General features: G+C 43.6%; 1 protein-coding gene across 2 annotated transcripts in view; it reads right to left on the bottom strand.

Moving 5' to 3' along the window:
• Positions 1-16094, bottom strand: part of LOC133634992 (disintegrin and metalloproteinase domain-containing protein 10-like) — a 90505-nt gene that overhangs the window by 20078 nt on the left and 54333 nt on the right. For both annotated transcript variants that reach the window (XM_062027656.1, XM_062027655.1), the window contains one exon: positions 4991-5154. In XM_062027656.1, the coding sequence (XP_061883640.1) occupies positions 4991-5154 (164 nt within the window). The remainder of the gene's footprint in view (positions 1-4990; positions 5155-16094) is intronic.

The following is a 16094-nucleotide window of genomic DNA, read 5'->3' as shown; positions in this document are numbered from 1 at the left end:
ATGTTACACTCGTATTTAACAGGGGTAACTACAATTACAAAGTTTTTGCATGAATCTTTGTTCTGGCGGTTAACATGAATTGATTAACGTGGATACGTGAATGTATTTGTCCTGAATATTATTCTACTGTGCTTCTTTCTGGGTCAGCCATTAGTGTTGATCTGCAGACTTGAAGAGTCAGTGAAGTCAAAGTTGATCTGCAGACTTGAAGAGTCAGTGAAGTCAAAGTTGATCTGCAGACTTGAAGAGTCAGTGAAGTCAAAGTTGATCTGCAGACTTGAAGAGTCAGTGAAGTCAAAGTTGATCTGCAGACTTGAAGAGTCAGTGAAGTCAAAGTTGATCTGCAGACTTGAAGAGTCAGTGAAGTCAAAGTTGATCTGCAGACTTGAAGAGTCAGTGAAGTCAAAGTTGATCTGCAGACTTGAAGAGTCAGTGAAGTCAAAGTTGATCTGCAGACTTGAAGAGTCAGTGAAGTCAAAGTTGATCTGCAGACTTGAAGAGTCAGTGAAGTCAAAGTTGATCTGCAGACTTGAAGAGTCAGTGAAGTCAAAGTTGATCTGCAGACTTGAAGAGTCAGTGAAGTCAAAGTTGATCTGCAGACTTGAAGAGTCAGTGAAGTCAAAGTTGATCTGCAGACTTGAAGAGTCAGTGAAGTCAAAGTTGATCTGCAGACTTGAAGAGTCAGTGAAGTCAAAGTTGATCTGCAGACTTGAAGTCAGTGAAGTCAAAGTTGATCTGCAGACTTGAAGAGTCAGTGAAGTCAAAGTTGATCTGCAGACTTGAAGAGTCAGTGAAGTCAAAGTTGATCTGCAGACTTGAAGAGTCAGTGAAGTCAAAGTTGATCTGCAGACTTGAAGAGTCAGTGAAGTCAAAGTTGATCTGCAGACTTGAAGAGTCAGTGAAGTCAAAGTTGATCTGCAGACTTGAAGAGTCAGTGAAGTCAAAGTTGATCTGCAGACTTGAAGAGTCAGTGAAGTCAAAGTTGATCTGCAGACTTGAAGAGTCAGTGAAAGTTGATCTGCAGACTTGAAGAGTCAGTGAAGTCAAAGTTGATCTGCAGACTTGAAGAGCCAGTGAAGTCAAAGTGCTGCATCACAATCATCTTTGTTTTATTTACAAACTAAAGAATGCATCTCTTAAACAGGAAGACCCTGGAGGAACAGGTGCAATGTTGAGTTCCTCATACAAACATTTCCAGGAGGCTGACTCCAGGAAATTCAATGGATATAGAAAATGTGTAAATGTAAATGTGATGAATTCAATGAAAAAGATGATGACGGTGCTTTGTTTTAATTGCAGCATTCCATCTTTACAAGTATAACAAGTATAACTCATCTTTCTATCAGCCTGGCAGATCTTGACGTCAATCAAATCATTGTTGAAGAAAGTGTTTTCACAGGGTGTGTTGACGTTTTATAGCCACTGTAATCAGAAAATAAAAAGAGGGAGATGGCGCTGTAATGAACTTGTAATTGCCCTGCCTTCAAGTTCACGTGAGGTAGTTTCCTGATGCATGCTGGGAAATGTTCTGCTTTATTTCTGAGCTGGAAGGGAAAGTGTGGGTTGAAAGCAGCAGATGCAATAAGTGAAGATAGCAGAGGGAGATTGTGTTTGATAAACAAGGTTGCATTCCTACAAATAACACATTCCTCCTTGCATGCAGCTTGCAGGACAGCAGGCCGGAACTGAAGGATTTAGGAGAGGCCCGAGATTGACGTAGCAGAACTAATCAGCTCAGGATCCCCTTTTGTGCTTGGACCAATTGTATAGAAGAGAGAGGGGCAGGGTGGCTCTTTCATGCATGCATCAGTGTCTTTTCTTCTGGCCATTTCCAGCACTGGAAATGGATTTAGTCAAGCTGATGAATATACAAAACTGTACGAGCACTGCGATGAGGTGGCCACTTGTCCAGGGTGTACCCCGCCTTCCGCCCGATTGTAGCCGAGATAGGCTCCAGCGCCCCTTGCGACCCCGAAGGGAATAAGCGGTAGAAAATGGTTGAATGGATACAAGCACTTGGAGAGCGCAGAAAAAAGTCCTGATCCGGTTCCTTATCTTGTTCGCGACATTCACTGAAAGTTGAATTGATACATCTATAGTGGAATGAAAGACACAGAGTGAAGTCTTGTTAGTCATCCACTGTCTTTGTGTCTGTGGGTGGAGGCGAGGCCGCATGCAGACGTTGAAGCTCGTAACGTAAGGTAACGTAGTAGCTGTGTTCATTTTGTCTCTGTGGGTGGAGGCGAGGCCACAAGCAGACGTTGAAGCTCGTAACGTAAGGTAACGTAGTAGCTGTGTTCATTTTGTCTCTGTGGGTGGAGGCGAGGCCACATGCAGACGTTGAAGCTCGTAACGTAAGGTAACGTAGTAGCTGTGTTCATTTTGTCTCTGTGGGTGGAGGCGAGGCCACATGCAGACGTTGAAGCTCGTAACGTAAGGTAACGTAGTAGCTGTGTTCATTTTGTTGAATGGAAATGCTTGTCTTAGTTCTTAGGGGTGGACAAAAAAATCGAATTCACATCTGAATCGCGATTTTTATTCATTCCGAGTCTAAATTGACTCGCAATTTTCAAAAGTCAATGAAATTTTTTTTTTTTATAAATGTTTTTTTTTGTTGTTGTATTTTTTTTAAAAACAATTTTTAAAAATACATTTTTTGGTCATCTTCATGCAACCAGAAGGAGATTGTTCTACAGAAAGCTAGGAGTATCCAACAACGATTTCAAATTAGAAATGCTCTCAGCTGACGAGGTGCTCAAAAAATTGAGCGCGCTCCACCCTAACAAGGCCACCGGCCTTGACAATATTCCCTCCAGATTCCTCAGGGACTCTGCCTCCATCATTGCCCCGATCATCACGCACATAATAAACCTCTCAATTACACAAGGCCAAGTACCAAAATATTTCAAGATAGCAAGAGTAACTCCCCTCTTTAAAAAAGGAAGCAAATTAGAACCTGGCAACTACCGACCTGTTTCTATTCTCAGCTCCATTTCCAAAGTAATGGAGAAAATAGTTTATGAACAAGTCGATAGTTACCTTGCCACTAATAAACTCATGTACAAATTCCAATCCGGCTTCAGAACTAACCACTCCACTGACACATGCCTTCTCTATGTGACTTCAGAACTAACCACTCCACTGACACATGCCTTCTCTATCTGACTTCAGAACTAACCACTCCACTGACACATGCCTTCTCTATCTGACTTCAGAACTAACCACTCCACTGACACATGCCTTCTCTATCTGACTTCAGAACTAACCACTCCACTGACACATGCCTTCTCTATCTGACTTCAGAACTAACCACTCCACTGACACATGCCTTCTCTATGTGACTTCAGAACTAACCACTCCACTGACACATGCCTTCTCTATCTGACTTCAGAACTAACCACTCCACTGACACATGCCTTCTCTATCTGACTTCAGAACTAACCACTCCACTGACACATGCCTTCTCTATGTGACTTCAGAACTAACCACTCCACTGACACATGCCTTCTCTATCTGACTTCAGAACTAACCACTCCACTGACACATGCCTTCTCTATCTGACTTCAGAACTAACCACTCCACTGACACATGCCTTCTCTATCTGACTTCAGAACTAACCACTCCACTGACACATGCCTTCTCTATGTGACTTCAGAACTAACCACTCCACTGACACATGCCTTCTCTATCTGACTTCAGAACTAACCACTCCACTGACACATGCCTTCTCTATGTGAGCGAGCACATCAAACATGAGGTGGACGCGGGCAAATACTGCAACATGGTCATGCTGGACCTTCAGAAGGTCTTTGACACCGTTAACCACGCTATACTGTTGGATAAGCTCAGAGCAATCAGATTTGATAAAACCTCATGGAGCTGGATGCAGTCTTACTTGGAGGGGAGGGAGCAGGTGGTAGAGGTGAACGGCACCGCAGTTGACAAATGTATTTTTCTAGTGAAGTGTGCCTGCAGGCTAGACCTGACCAACGTTCTATAGTGAAGTGTGCCTGCAGGCTAGACCTGACCAACGTTCTATAGTGAAGTGTGCCTGCAGGCTAGACCTGACCAACGTTCTATAGTGAAGTGTGCCTGCAGGCTAGACCTGACCAACGTTCTATAGTGAAGTGTGCCTGCAGGCTAGACCTGACCAACGTTCTATAGTGAAGTGTGCCTGCAGGCTAGACCTGACCAACGTTCTATAGTGAAGTGTGCCTGCAGGCTAGACCTGACCAACGTTCTATAGTGAAGTGTGCCTGCAGGCTAGACCTGACCAACGTTCTATAGTGAAGTGTGCCTGCAGGCTAGACCTGACCAACGTTCTATAGTGAAGTGTGCCTGCAGGCTAGACCTGACCAATGTTCTATAGTGAAGTGTGCCTGCAGGCTAGACCTGACCAACGTTCTATAGTGAAGTGTGCCTGCAGGCTAGACCTGACCAACGTTCTATAGTGAAGTGTGCCTGCAGGCTAGACCTGACCAACGTTCTATAGTGAAGTGTGCCTGCAGGCTAGACCTGACCAACGTTCTATAGTGAAGTGTGCCTGCAGGCTAGACCTGACCAACGTTCTATAGTGAAGTGTGCCTGCAGGCTAGACCTGACCAACGTTCTATAGTGAAGTGTGCCTGCAGGCTAGACCTGACCAACGTTCTATAGTGAAGTGTGCCTGCAGGCTAGACCTGACCAACGTTCTATAGTGAAGTGTGCCTGCAGGCTAGACCTGACCAACGTTCTATAGTGAAGTGTGCCTGCAGGCTAGACCTGACCAACGTTCTATAGTGAAGTGTGCCTGCAGGCTAGACCTGACCAACGTTCTATAGTGAAGTGTGCCTGCAGGCTAGACCTGACCAACGTTCTATAGTGAAGTGTGCCTGCAGGCTAGACCTGACCAACGTTCTATAGTGAAGTGTGCCTGCAGGCTAGACCTGACCAACGTTCTATAGTGAAGTGTGCCTGCAGGCTAGACCTGACCAACGTTGCAGGGACTGACCGGAGAGCCGAGGCTGTGTCCGAGTTCGTGAGCAAAGGTCAGCTGGACGTGCCGGGGCGGCAGGAACTGTCCGTAGTTCTGAATGGTGACCAGGCCTGTGTTGAGGGTGGACTTGCGGCCGTCATGCAGGGTGGTGTATTTGGAGCAGATTCCTCCTGAGTTACCTGAAGACAAAGATGGTGTTTTAGGTGAGTATGACACTGGTGAGTCATTCTTCATGTGATCTTCAACATTTAGCGCTAATTGTAATTAGAGATGTCTATCGCTAAGATTTTATCGCTACGATACCGGTATCTATTGGTACTTTTATTGGTACTATATGTCCTTTGTGGAAATAAAGATAATTAGCATGTATATTAGCACAAGAGGCTGAACACCTCCAACATGATGTCATGTGACATCTCAGAGTCTTTTATCAACACCTGTTTTTTGAAGTCTTAAAGTGGTCAACTATGTGTGCAGTGCAATGGGAAATGCACTTCTATCATCTTTTTGTCAACACCACACATCCATCACTCTTCTATTCATTACAATTACACTCAGCTGGACATTATATGTACAGTCCTGGTCAAAATAGGACATACACATTCACAACTGAATGATGGAGTATTACACTTTTTATCTATACATATCAGTGACGTGCATTAGGGGAGGCAGGTGAGGCGGGGCCTCACGTGCCAATTATTAAATTGTTATATTTATCCAGTGATTATACTATAAAGTTATTTTCCATTTAACTTCACCAGTTTTAGATTATTTTTATTCAAAATGGCTGAATTTTCACATTTGCCGTTGAAATACTGAGAAGAGACGGTGCGGTGATCAGCAGCCAGTTGAGGCGTCACTCAGTTGTGCCTCACCATGGATTGCGCAATGACTGGGCTAACTGCTGGCCTGCTGTGCAGTGAGACCGTATTGCTATATGAATTATATTATACATTTCCAGTTGAGTTAGCTGAGGTATATAATGTACAGTGTATTTTGTCGACAACTGTATGTGTGTCACGTATTTCTTGTGCTGAGCAATCATAAAACGGCTGCGAAGAGGCACTGGCTGAGGCTTGCAGTAATCCCGCCTCCTGGTGGTGTTGTGCCGGATAATGTAGAATGCACCCCCTGACGGGAGTGTTGTATCAACTAAAGCCCACACTTAAACTTTCTACGTGCAAGATTGAATCTATTTAAAAAAGTGATTTAATAAGAAGCCAAAAAGTGCAAAAACAATAATGTTGGTGTTGGAGGAGTTGTGAATGACTGCTGGGCCACAACATTAGGTACACCTGCAGACTGCAGCACGGATTTCATATTTCATTCATTCACAACTCCTCCAACACCAACATTATTGTTTTTGCATTTTTTGGCTTCTTATTAAATCACTTTTTTAAATAGATTCAATCTTGCACGTGGAAACTTTAAGTGTGGGCTTTAGTTGATATAACACTCCCGTCAGGGGGTGCATTCTACGGCGGGGGTGCATTATCCGGCACAACAGCGGCGCATGGACTTCATTTATAAGTAAAGGTAAGACCATAATAAAGTTTTTTTAATTAAATGTGCGTTTTTGTGTGCTACAGTTTGTATGTGTAAAGTTAAAGTTAAGTTAAAGTAGCAATGATTGTCACACACACACTAGGTGTGGTGAATTTTGTCCTCTACATTTGACCCATCCCCTTGATCACCCCCTGGGAGGTGAGGGGAGCAGTGGGCAGCAGCAGCGCCGCGCCCGGGAACCATTTTTGGTGATTTAACCCCCAATTAAAACCCTTGATGCTGAGTGCCAAGCAGGGAAGAATGCTGGTATGAGCTTTTAAACATAACCCGTTAACTGCTGCCAATCAAATGGATGAATAAGATACTCTTTAGGGTTCATATGTTTGTAAATCTGACTGTGATGAAGTCAGTGCCTCACCTGACATGAACCTCACCGCACATCACTGATAAATACACACGCACATACATCAATAGCGTAACACTCAATATGGCTTCCGGTCCGTCACTCAAATACGTCTGTGTGCAACATGAACACAAATAATTCCTACTGTTACAAAATGCACACCCACATGACATGATAATTGATTGTAATGATTGATATGATATACTTGATATGATGTATCATGTAAAAGGTATGTGCTCTGCACATGCATTCCCTTTATATGCAGTGGTGGTCAAAAGTGTACATTCTTCACATTGTTGCTTAAACTTAATGTCATTTGGTGATTGCACCTTTTTATTCAAGGTGCGTCCAAAGACTTTCTGAAAAAGATGTTTATAGATCCCACGTGTTGTTGACTGTAAGTCAACCACATAGTGTACATAGGATTGGTAAGCTTATGTAAGTGACCTTGGTAAATACCTTTGCCTGCCAAACTTGTCAACATCTTTAGGATTATGTAACGTTCCTAAAAAGGCTGTCCTTTGTTTACCAACAGCTGGTCACTGTCACATGACTGTACGGATGGTGTGTCACACGTCAGAAAGCAAGTCCATTGGTCAGAACCAGGACGGCACCTAGCACATTAGTCAGAAAGCAAGTCCATTGGTCAGAACCAGGACGGCACCTAGCACATTAGTCAGAAAGCAAGTCCATTGGTCAGAACCAGGACGGCACCTAGCACATTAGTCAGAAAGCAAGTCCATTGGTCAGAACCAGGACGGCACCTAGCACATTAGTCAGAAAGCAAGTCCATTGGTCAGAACCAGGACGGCACCTAGCACATGCATGCTGGCCACAAACATTAGCATTCCATAACTAAATATATCAATTCTGATCTTTATACTTACATCATTACATTGAACATCTGGATTTGCTAATAGTATATTTCATATTTTCTACTTTCTTTATTTGTCAAGTAAGACTTGAAAAGAGAGTTTTTTTATTGAGCCAAATTGTGCTTATGAGGAACAGACTGTAGCATTTCTGTCACTGCATGTGAGGCGTCCATGTTGCATGTGAGGCATCCATGTTGCATGTGAGGCGTCCATGTTGCATGTGAGGCATCCATGTTGTATGTGAGGTGTCCATGTTGCATGTGAGGTGTCCATGTTGCATGTGAGGCATCCATGTTGCATGTGAGGCGTCCATGTTGCATGTGAGGTGTCCATGTTGCATGTGAGGCGTCCATGTTGCATGTGAGGCGTCCATGTTGCATGTGAGGCATCCATGTTGCATGTGAGGCGTCCATGTTGCATGTGAGGCATCCATGTTGTATGTGAGGTGTCCATGTTGTATGTGAGGTGTCCATGTTGCATGTGAGGCGTCCATGTTGCATGTGAGGCATCCATGTTGCATGTGAGGCGTCCATGTTGCATGTGAGGTGTCCATGTTGTATGTGAGGTGTCCATGTTGCATGTGAGGCGTCCATGTTGCATGTGAGGCATCCATGTTGCATGTGAGGTGTCCATGTTGTATGTGAGGTGTCCATGTTGCATGTGAGGTGTCCATGTTGTATGTGAGGTGTCCATGTTGCATGTGAGGTGTCCATGTTGTATGTGAGGCATCCATGTTGCATGTGAGGTGTCCATGTTGTATGTGAGGTGTCCATGTTGCATGTGAGGTGTCCATGTTGTATGTGAGGTGTCCATGTTGCATGTGAGGTGTCCATGTTGTATGTGAGGTGTCCATGTTGTATGTGAGGTGTCCATGTTGTATGTGAGGTGTCCATGTTGAATGTGAGGTGTCCATGTTGTATGTGAGGTGTCCATGTTGCATGTGAGGTGTCCATGTTGTATGTGAGGTGTCCATGTTGAATGTGAGGTGTCCATGTTGTATGTGAGGTGTCCATGTTGCATGTGAGGTGTCCATGTTGCATGTGAGGTGTCCATGTTGTATGTGAGGTGTCCATGTTGCATGTGAGGTGTCCATGTTGTATGTGAGGTGTCCATGTTGCATGTGAGGTGTCCATGTTGTATGTGAGGTGTCCATGTTGTATGTGAGGTGTCCATGTTGTATGTGAGGTGTCCATGTTGTATGTGAGGTGTCCATGTTGTATGTGAGGTGTCCATGTTGTATGTGAGGTGTCCATGTTGTATGTGAGGTGTCCATGTTGCATGTGAGGTGTCCATGTTGTATGTGAGGTGTCCATGTTGTATGTGAGGTGTCCATGTTGTATGTGAGGTGTCCATGTTGTATGTGAGGTGTCCATGTTGCATGTGAGGTGTCCATGTTGCATGTGAGGTGTCCATGTTGTATGTGAGGTGTCCATGTTGCACGGGAGGTGTCCATGTTGTATGTGAGGTGTCCATGTTGCACGTGAGGTGTCCATGTTGCACGGGAGGTGTCCATGTTGTATGTGAGGTGTCCATGTTGCATGTGAGGTGTCCATGTTGTATGTGAGGTGTCCATGTTGTATGTGAGGTGTCCATGTTGTATGTGAGGTGTCCATGTTGCACGGGAGGTGTCCATGTTGTATGTGAGGTGTCCATGTTGTATGTGAGGTGTCCATGTTGTATGTGAGGCGTCCATGTTGTATGTGAGGTGTCCATGTTGTATGTGAGGTGTCCATGTTGCATGTGAGGTGTCCATGTTGTATGTGAGGTGTCCATGTTGTATGTGAGGTGTCCATGTTGTATGTGAGGTGTCCATGTTGCATGTGAGGTGTCCATGTTGTATGTGAGGTGTCCATGTTGTATGTGAGGTGTCCATGTTGTATGTGAGGTGTCCATGTTGTATGTGAGGTGTCCATGTTGTATGTGAGGTGTCCATGTTGTATGTGAGGTGTCCATGTTGTATGTGAGGTGTCCATGTTGCATGTGAGGTGTCCATGTTGTATGTGAGGTGTCCATGTTGTATGTGAGGTGTCCATGTTGTATGTGAGGTGTCCATGTTGTATGTGAGGTGTCCATGTTGCATGTGAGGTGTCCATGTTGTATGTGAGGTGTCCATGTTGCACGGGAGGTGTCCATGTTGTATGTGAGGTGTCCATGTTGTATGTGAGGTGTCCATGTTGTATGTGAGGTGTCCATGTTGTATGTGAGGTGTCCATGTTGCATGTGAGGTGTCCATGTTGTATGTGAGGTGTCCATGTTGTATGTGAGGTGTCCATGTTGTATGTGAGGTGTCCATGTTGTATGTGAGGTGTCCATGTTGTATGTGAGGTGTCCATGTTGCATGTGAGGTGTCCATGTTGTATGTGAGGTGTCCATGTTGTATGTGAGGTGTCCATGTTGTATGTGAGGTGTCCATGTTGTATGTGAGGTGTCCATGTTGTATGTGAGGTGTCCATGTTGCATGTGAGGTGTCCATGTTGTATGTGAGGTGTCCATGTTGTATGTGAGGTGTCCATGTTGTATGTGAGGTGTCCATGTTGTATGTGAGGTGTCCATGTTGTATGTGAGGTGTCCATGTTGCACGGGAGGTGTCCATGTTGTATGTGAGGTGTCCATGTTGTATGTGAGGTGTCCATGTTGTATGTGAGGCGTCCATGTTGTATGTGAGGTGTCCATGTTGTATGTGAGGTGTCCATGTTGCATGTGAGGTGTCCATGTTGTATGTGAGGTGTCCATGTTGTATGTGAGGTGTCCATGTTGTATGTGAGGTGTCCATGTTGCATGTGAGGTGTCCATGTTGTATGTGAGGTGTCCATGTTGTATGTGAGGTGTCCATGTTGTATGTGAGGTGTCCATGTTGTATGTGAGGTGTCCATGTTGTATGTGAGGTGTCCATGTTGTATGTGAGGTGTCCATGTTGTATGTGAGGTGTCCATGTTGCATGTGAGGTGTCCATGTTGTATGTGAGGTGTCCATGTTGTATGTGAGGTGTCCATGTTGTATGTGAGGTGTCCATGTTGTATGTGAGGTGTCCATGTTGCATGTGAGGTGTCCATGTTGCATGTGAGGTGTCCATGTTGTATGTGAGGTGTCCATGTTGCACGGGAGGTGTCCATGTTGTATGTGAGGTGTCCATGTTGCACGTGAGGTGTCCATGTTGCACGGGAGGTGTCCATGTTGTATGTGAGGTGTCCATGTTGCATGTGAGGTGTCCATGTTGTATGTGAGGTGTCCATGTTGCATGTGAGGTGTCCATGTTGCATGTGAGGTGTCCATGTTGTATGTGAGGTGTCCATGTTGCATGTGAGGTGTCCATGTTGTATGTGAGGTGTCCATGTTGTATGTGAGGTGTCCATGTTGTATGTGAGGTGTCCATGTTGTATGTGAGGTGTCCATGTTGCATGTGAGGTGTCCATGTTGCATGTGAGGTGTCCATGTTGTATGTGAGGTGTCCATGTTGCACGGGAGGTGTCCATGTTGTATGTGAGGTGTCCATGTTGCACGTGAGGTGTCCATGTTGCACGGGAGGTGTCCATGTTGTATGTGAGGTGTCCATGTTGCATGTGAGGTGTCCATGTTGTATGTGAGGTGTCCATGTTGTATGTGAGGTGTCCATGTTGTATGTGAGGTGTCCATGTTGTATGTGAGGTGTCCATGTTGCATGTGAGGTGTCCATGTTGTATGTGAGGTGTCCATGTTGCACGGGAGGTGTCCATGTTGTATGTGAGGTGTCCATGTTGTATGTGAGGTGTCCATGTTGTATGTGAGGTGTCCATGTTGTATGTGAGGTGTCCATGTTGCATGTGAGGTGTCCATGTTGTATGTGAGGTGTCCATGTTGTATGTGAGGTGTCCATGTTGTATGTGAGGTGTCCATGTTGTATGTGAGGTGTCCATGTTGTATGTGAGGTGTCCATGTTGCATGTGAGGTGTCCATGTTGTATGTGAGGTGTCCATGTTGTATGTGAGGTGTCCATGTTGTATGTGAGGTGTCCATGTTGTATGTGAGGTGTCCATGTTGTATGTGAGGTGTCCATGTTGCATGTGAGGTGTCCATGTTGTATGTGAGGTGTCCATGTTGTATGTGAGGTGTCCATGTTGTATGTGAGGTGTCCATGTTGTATGTGAGGTGTCCATGTTGTATGTGAGGTGTCCATGTTGCACGGGAGGTGTCCATGTTGTATGTGAGGTGTCCATGTTGTATGTGAGGTGTCCATGTTGTATGTGAGGCGTCCATGTTGTATGTGAGGTGTCCATGTTGTATGTGAGGTGTCCATGTTGCATGTGAGGTGTCCATGTTGTATGTGAGGTGTCCATGTTGTATGTGAGGTGTCCATGTTGTATGTGAGGTGTCCATGTTGCATGTGAGGTGTCCATGTTGTATGTGAGGTGTCCATGTTGTATGTGAGGTGTCCATGTTGTATGTGAGGTGTCCATGTTGTATGTGAGGTGTCCATGTTGTATGTGAGGTGTCCATGTTGTATGTGAGGTGTCCATGTTGTATGTGAGGTGTCCATGTTGCATGTGAGGTGTCCATGTTGTATGTGAGGTGTCCATGTTGTATGTGAGGTGTCCATGTTGTATGTGAGGTGTCCATGTTGTATGTGAGGTGTCCATGTTGCATGTGAGGTGTCCATGTTGCATGTGAGGTGTCCATGTTGTATGTGAGGTGTCCATGTTGCACGGGAGGTGTCCATGTTGTATGTGAGGTGTCCATGTTGCACGTGAGGTGTCCATGTTGCACGGGAGGTGTCCATGTTGTATGTGAGGTGTCCATGTTGCATGTGAGGTGTCCATGTTGTATGTGAGGTGTCCATGTTGCATGTGAGGTGTCCATGTTGCATGTGAGGTGTCCATGTTGTATGTGAGGTGTCCATGTTGCATGTGAGGTGTCCATGTTGTATGTGAGGTGTCCATGTTGTATGTGAGGTGTCCATGTTGTATGTGAGGTGTCCATGTTGTATGTGAGGTGTCCATGTTGCATGTGAGGTGTCCATGTTGCATGTGAGGTGTCCATGTTGTATGTGAGGTGTCCATGTTGCACGGGAGGTGTCCATGTTGTATGTGAGGTGTCCATGTTGCACGTGAGGTGTCCATGTTGCACGGGAGGTGTCCATGTTGTATGTGAGGTGTCCATGTTGCATGTGAGGTGTCCATGTTGCATGTGAGGTGTCCATGTTGTATGTGAGGTGTCCATGTTGTATGTGAGGTGTCCATGTTGCTATGCGTGCTTAGACAAACTTTATTGATCCATAAGGAAATTGTTGCAACATTAACATTGATAAGTCAGAAAAGAGGAAATTCAGCATTTAAATATTTGTAAGTATATTTTGAGGGGCAACACAAAGTATACAACACAAAGTATACAACACAAAGTATACAACAAAGTATATTTTGAGGGGCAACACAAAGTATACAACACAAAGTATACAACAAAGTATATTTTGAGGGGCAACACAAAGTATACAACACAAAGTATACAACACAAAGTATACAACACAAAGTATACAACAAAGTATATTTTGAGGGGCAACACAAAGTGAGTGTAATGAAATAAATCAAGTTGCATTCCACATACTTTGTAGTGAAACCTCCATTTACAAACTGCATTGGTCTTTGAACATGGTTTGTGATTGGAGGTTCGTTAGCAAAACAGTTAGCCATAAACAACATGAATAATTGTTTGAAGCCCGGACAAAAGTCATTATTTTAGTAAATGAATGCAGCCGAGATAGGCTCCAGCACCCCCCCCCACACCCCCACCCTGAAAGGGACAAACGGTAGAAAATGGATGGATGGAATGTGCACACTTTGAAGACTCTATAAAGCATCTATTCCAAAAGTGTGGTACACGGGCTCCATCTAGTGGTATGCCAAATAATCACTTATTAAAGTACAGTGTTTTTGTGTGTAATGTTACAATGGGCAAAAATATGAAATATAATTGGCAAATAAAAACTCTGCCTTGTTTTTACAGAATATTTAGGCCTACTAGACTATTTTAATGTTGGTTCATCATCGTGGTAGTTGGAGAGTCAAGTGTTTTCTGGTCAAACACAAACTGTTAAAAAGTGTATATTTATATTAAGGCTGTCAAACCATTTAATCGCAGTTTGTTTATAGTTAACTCTAAATTAGTCGTGATTAATCACAGATAAATATCATTTTTTGTCATCAATAAGTGCACCCTAAACATACCATTTTCCAGTGTTTTATTACCATGACTATAGAATTAGTTTGCTTTACTCAAAGGTTTTTTCAAACAGCTTAAAGAGAAATAAAAAATGACCTGCTGAGTGTTTGTGTCTGCCAGATTTGACATTTTGCAGGAATACAAAATGTGTATTCCTGCTTTAGGAGCACTTGCATTCCACGTTTAGATGACACTTTCACGCATTAATAACACAAAATGTGGATTGTTACGGTCATGGTTTGGTTTGTGGTCATGTAATGTGTAAATAAATGCTTGTGGTATTCCGTACATTACATGTTGTACAAGTTAATGGTATTTGATCTCTGCATGACAATGTTTTAACCTTCTCTATTTATTAATCAAATGTAATGTTCAGCCTGATAACATTCTGTGATTGCGGACTTTTAATCAGAACAGGTAATAAAAGAATATTCACTTTATTTCAATCTGACAGAAAACAGTTATTTGGGTATAGATATCACAAATCCAAAATCACGATTTTGGATAAAATGGATAAAATGTCATCTTAGACATTGCATGTTCACTTCGGAATTGACTATTTCTATCTTTTCCAATGTCGATATAAAAGAAAAGAAAAGTTGTGTCATAGATTGTCTGATAGCTTAAATGTAAAGGTTATGGCTTTAAGTTGGTCACGTGATATTTGATGTAACACCTCTTATATAATTCCAAACCAGCCTTTTTGGAGGGGCGGGTGTGCCACGCTCGCCTGTTAAAGGTATTTCCATTCCAAGAAACAGCCAGTTATTGAGCACTGTGGGAAGCAGCTGTGGTCATCTGGATCTCCCATCAGCATGTTCATGTTGGTAAGGCTGCCATTGTGCTGGGAGGTGGGAAAACAATAACAAGAGCCCCCCCCCCCCCCACCACCTCCTGCCCCCATCTGTAGAAACAATGAGGCCCATTCTGTCACTCTGCCAGCAATCTTCCATCAATATGCTAAACGGCAAGCAAAGCCTACAACAATTCAGCGTGTGGACAGACGCCTTGCTTTTTAGTCCAAAGTAGTCCCGCCCTCTGATAAACACTTCATTCAAGGAGCTGAGCTTCCTAGAAAGAGTAAATGTTGGCAGGGTGAGCAGAAGAGGGCTTTCATTCCCTTCTGGCTTCTGGGGGTACTATTCTGGCTTCTGGGGGTCCTATTCTTAGTTCTGGGGGTCCTATTCTTAGTTCTGGGGGTCCTATTCTTAGTTGTGCGGATAAACACATCCAGGAACTAACTCTCCAGTGGATGCTGTCGCCGCTACAAAGCTAACTGCAGGAAATGTTCAGCCAAAAGTTGAAGATGATTCTCCTCTGGAGGCACATTGTTAGTTGTAGTCCACTAGTGCCTTCTTTCCTTCAACAGCACATTGTTCAGGACAAACTCTGACAATAGTCCACTAGTGCCTTCTTTCCTTCAACAACCTTCACACAAATGCATTGACTATCACCCCTTCTGACCGCGGGGCACAAGGAGGAGGGGGAGATAAGGAAGATAGTTACCCAAATGGTAAAATAAAAACAACAACAACAAAAGCTTCAAGGTCAAGGTTGTGCAGACTAATCTCACCAAGACGGTTATTTGGGCTGCGGAGAACATTTCTCACTCAACTTCTTTTTAACCAAAAAGTTCACCTTCCAACCAAGTCCATTTGATAAAGAAGTGGACACATCCTGCATTTGACTATTACTATGCTTTTCAAAAGTAGACAGTAGATACACAAAAAAGTGTCAACACTAAAACCTCCAATCTCTATTGCAACAGTATCAATATTCATGTTATTTAGTCAATATGAATATCAATACCTTTATCCATAGTTTTATTAATTATATATATATATATATATATATATATATATATATATATATATATATATATATATATGTGTGTACAGTACATGCCAAAGGTTTGGACACATCTTCTCATTTCAATGTAATGTTTTCTTTATTTTCATGACTATTTACATTGTAGATTGTCACATCAAACTATGAATGAACACATGTGGAGTGAAAACCGTTTCAGGTGACTACCTCTTGAAGCTCATGGAGAGAATGCCAAGCATGTGCAGAGCAGTAATCAGAGCAAAGGGTGGCTATTTTGAAGAAACTAGAATATAAAACATGTTTTCAGTTATTTCACCTT

The sequence above is a fragment of the Entelurus aequoreus genome, linkage group LG19, assembly GCF_033978785.1.
Source record: "Entelurus aequoreus isolate RoL-2023_Sb linkage group LG19, RoL_Eaeq_v1.1, whole genome shotgun sequence".
Lineage (NCBI taxonomy): Eukaryota > Metazoa > Chordata > Actinopteri > Syngnathiformes > Syngnathidae > Entelurus > Entelurus aequoreus.
This window is presented reverse-complemented; position numbering and strand designations above follow the sequence as displayed.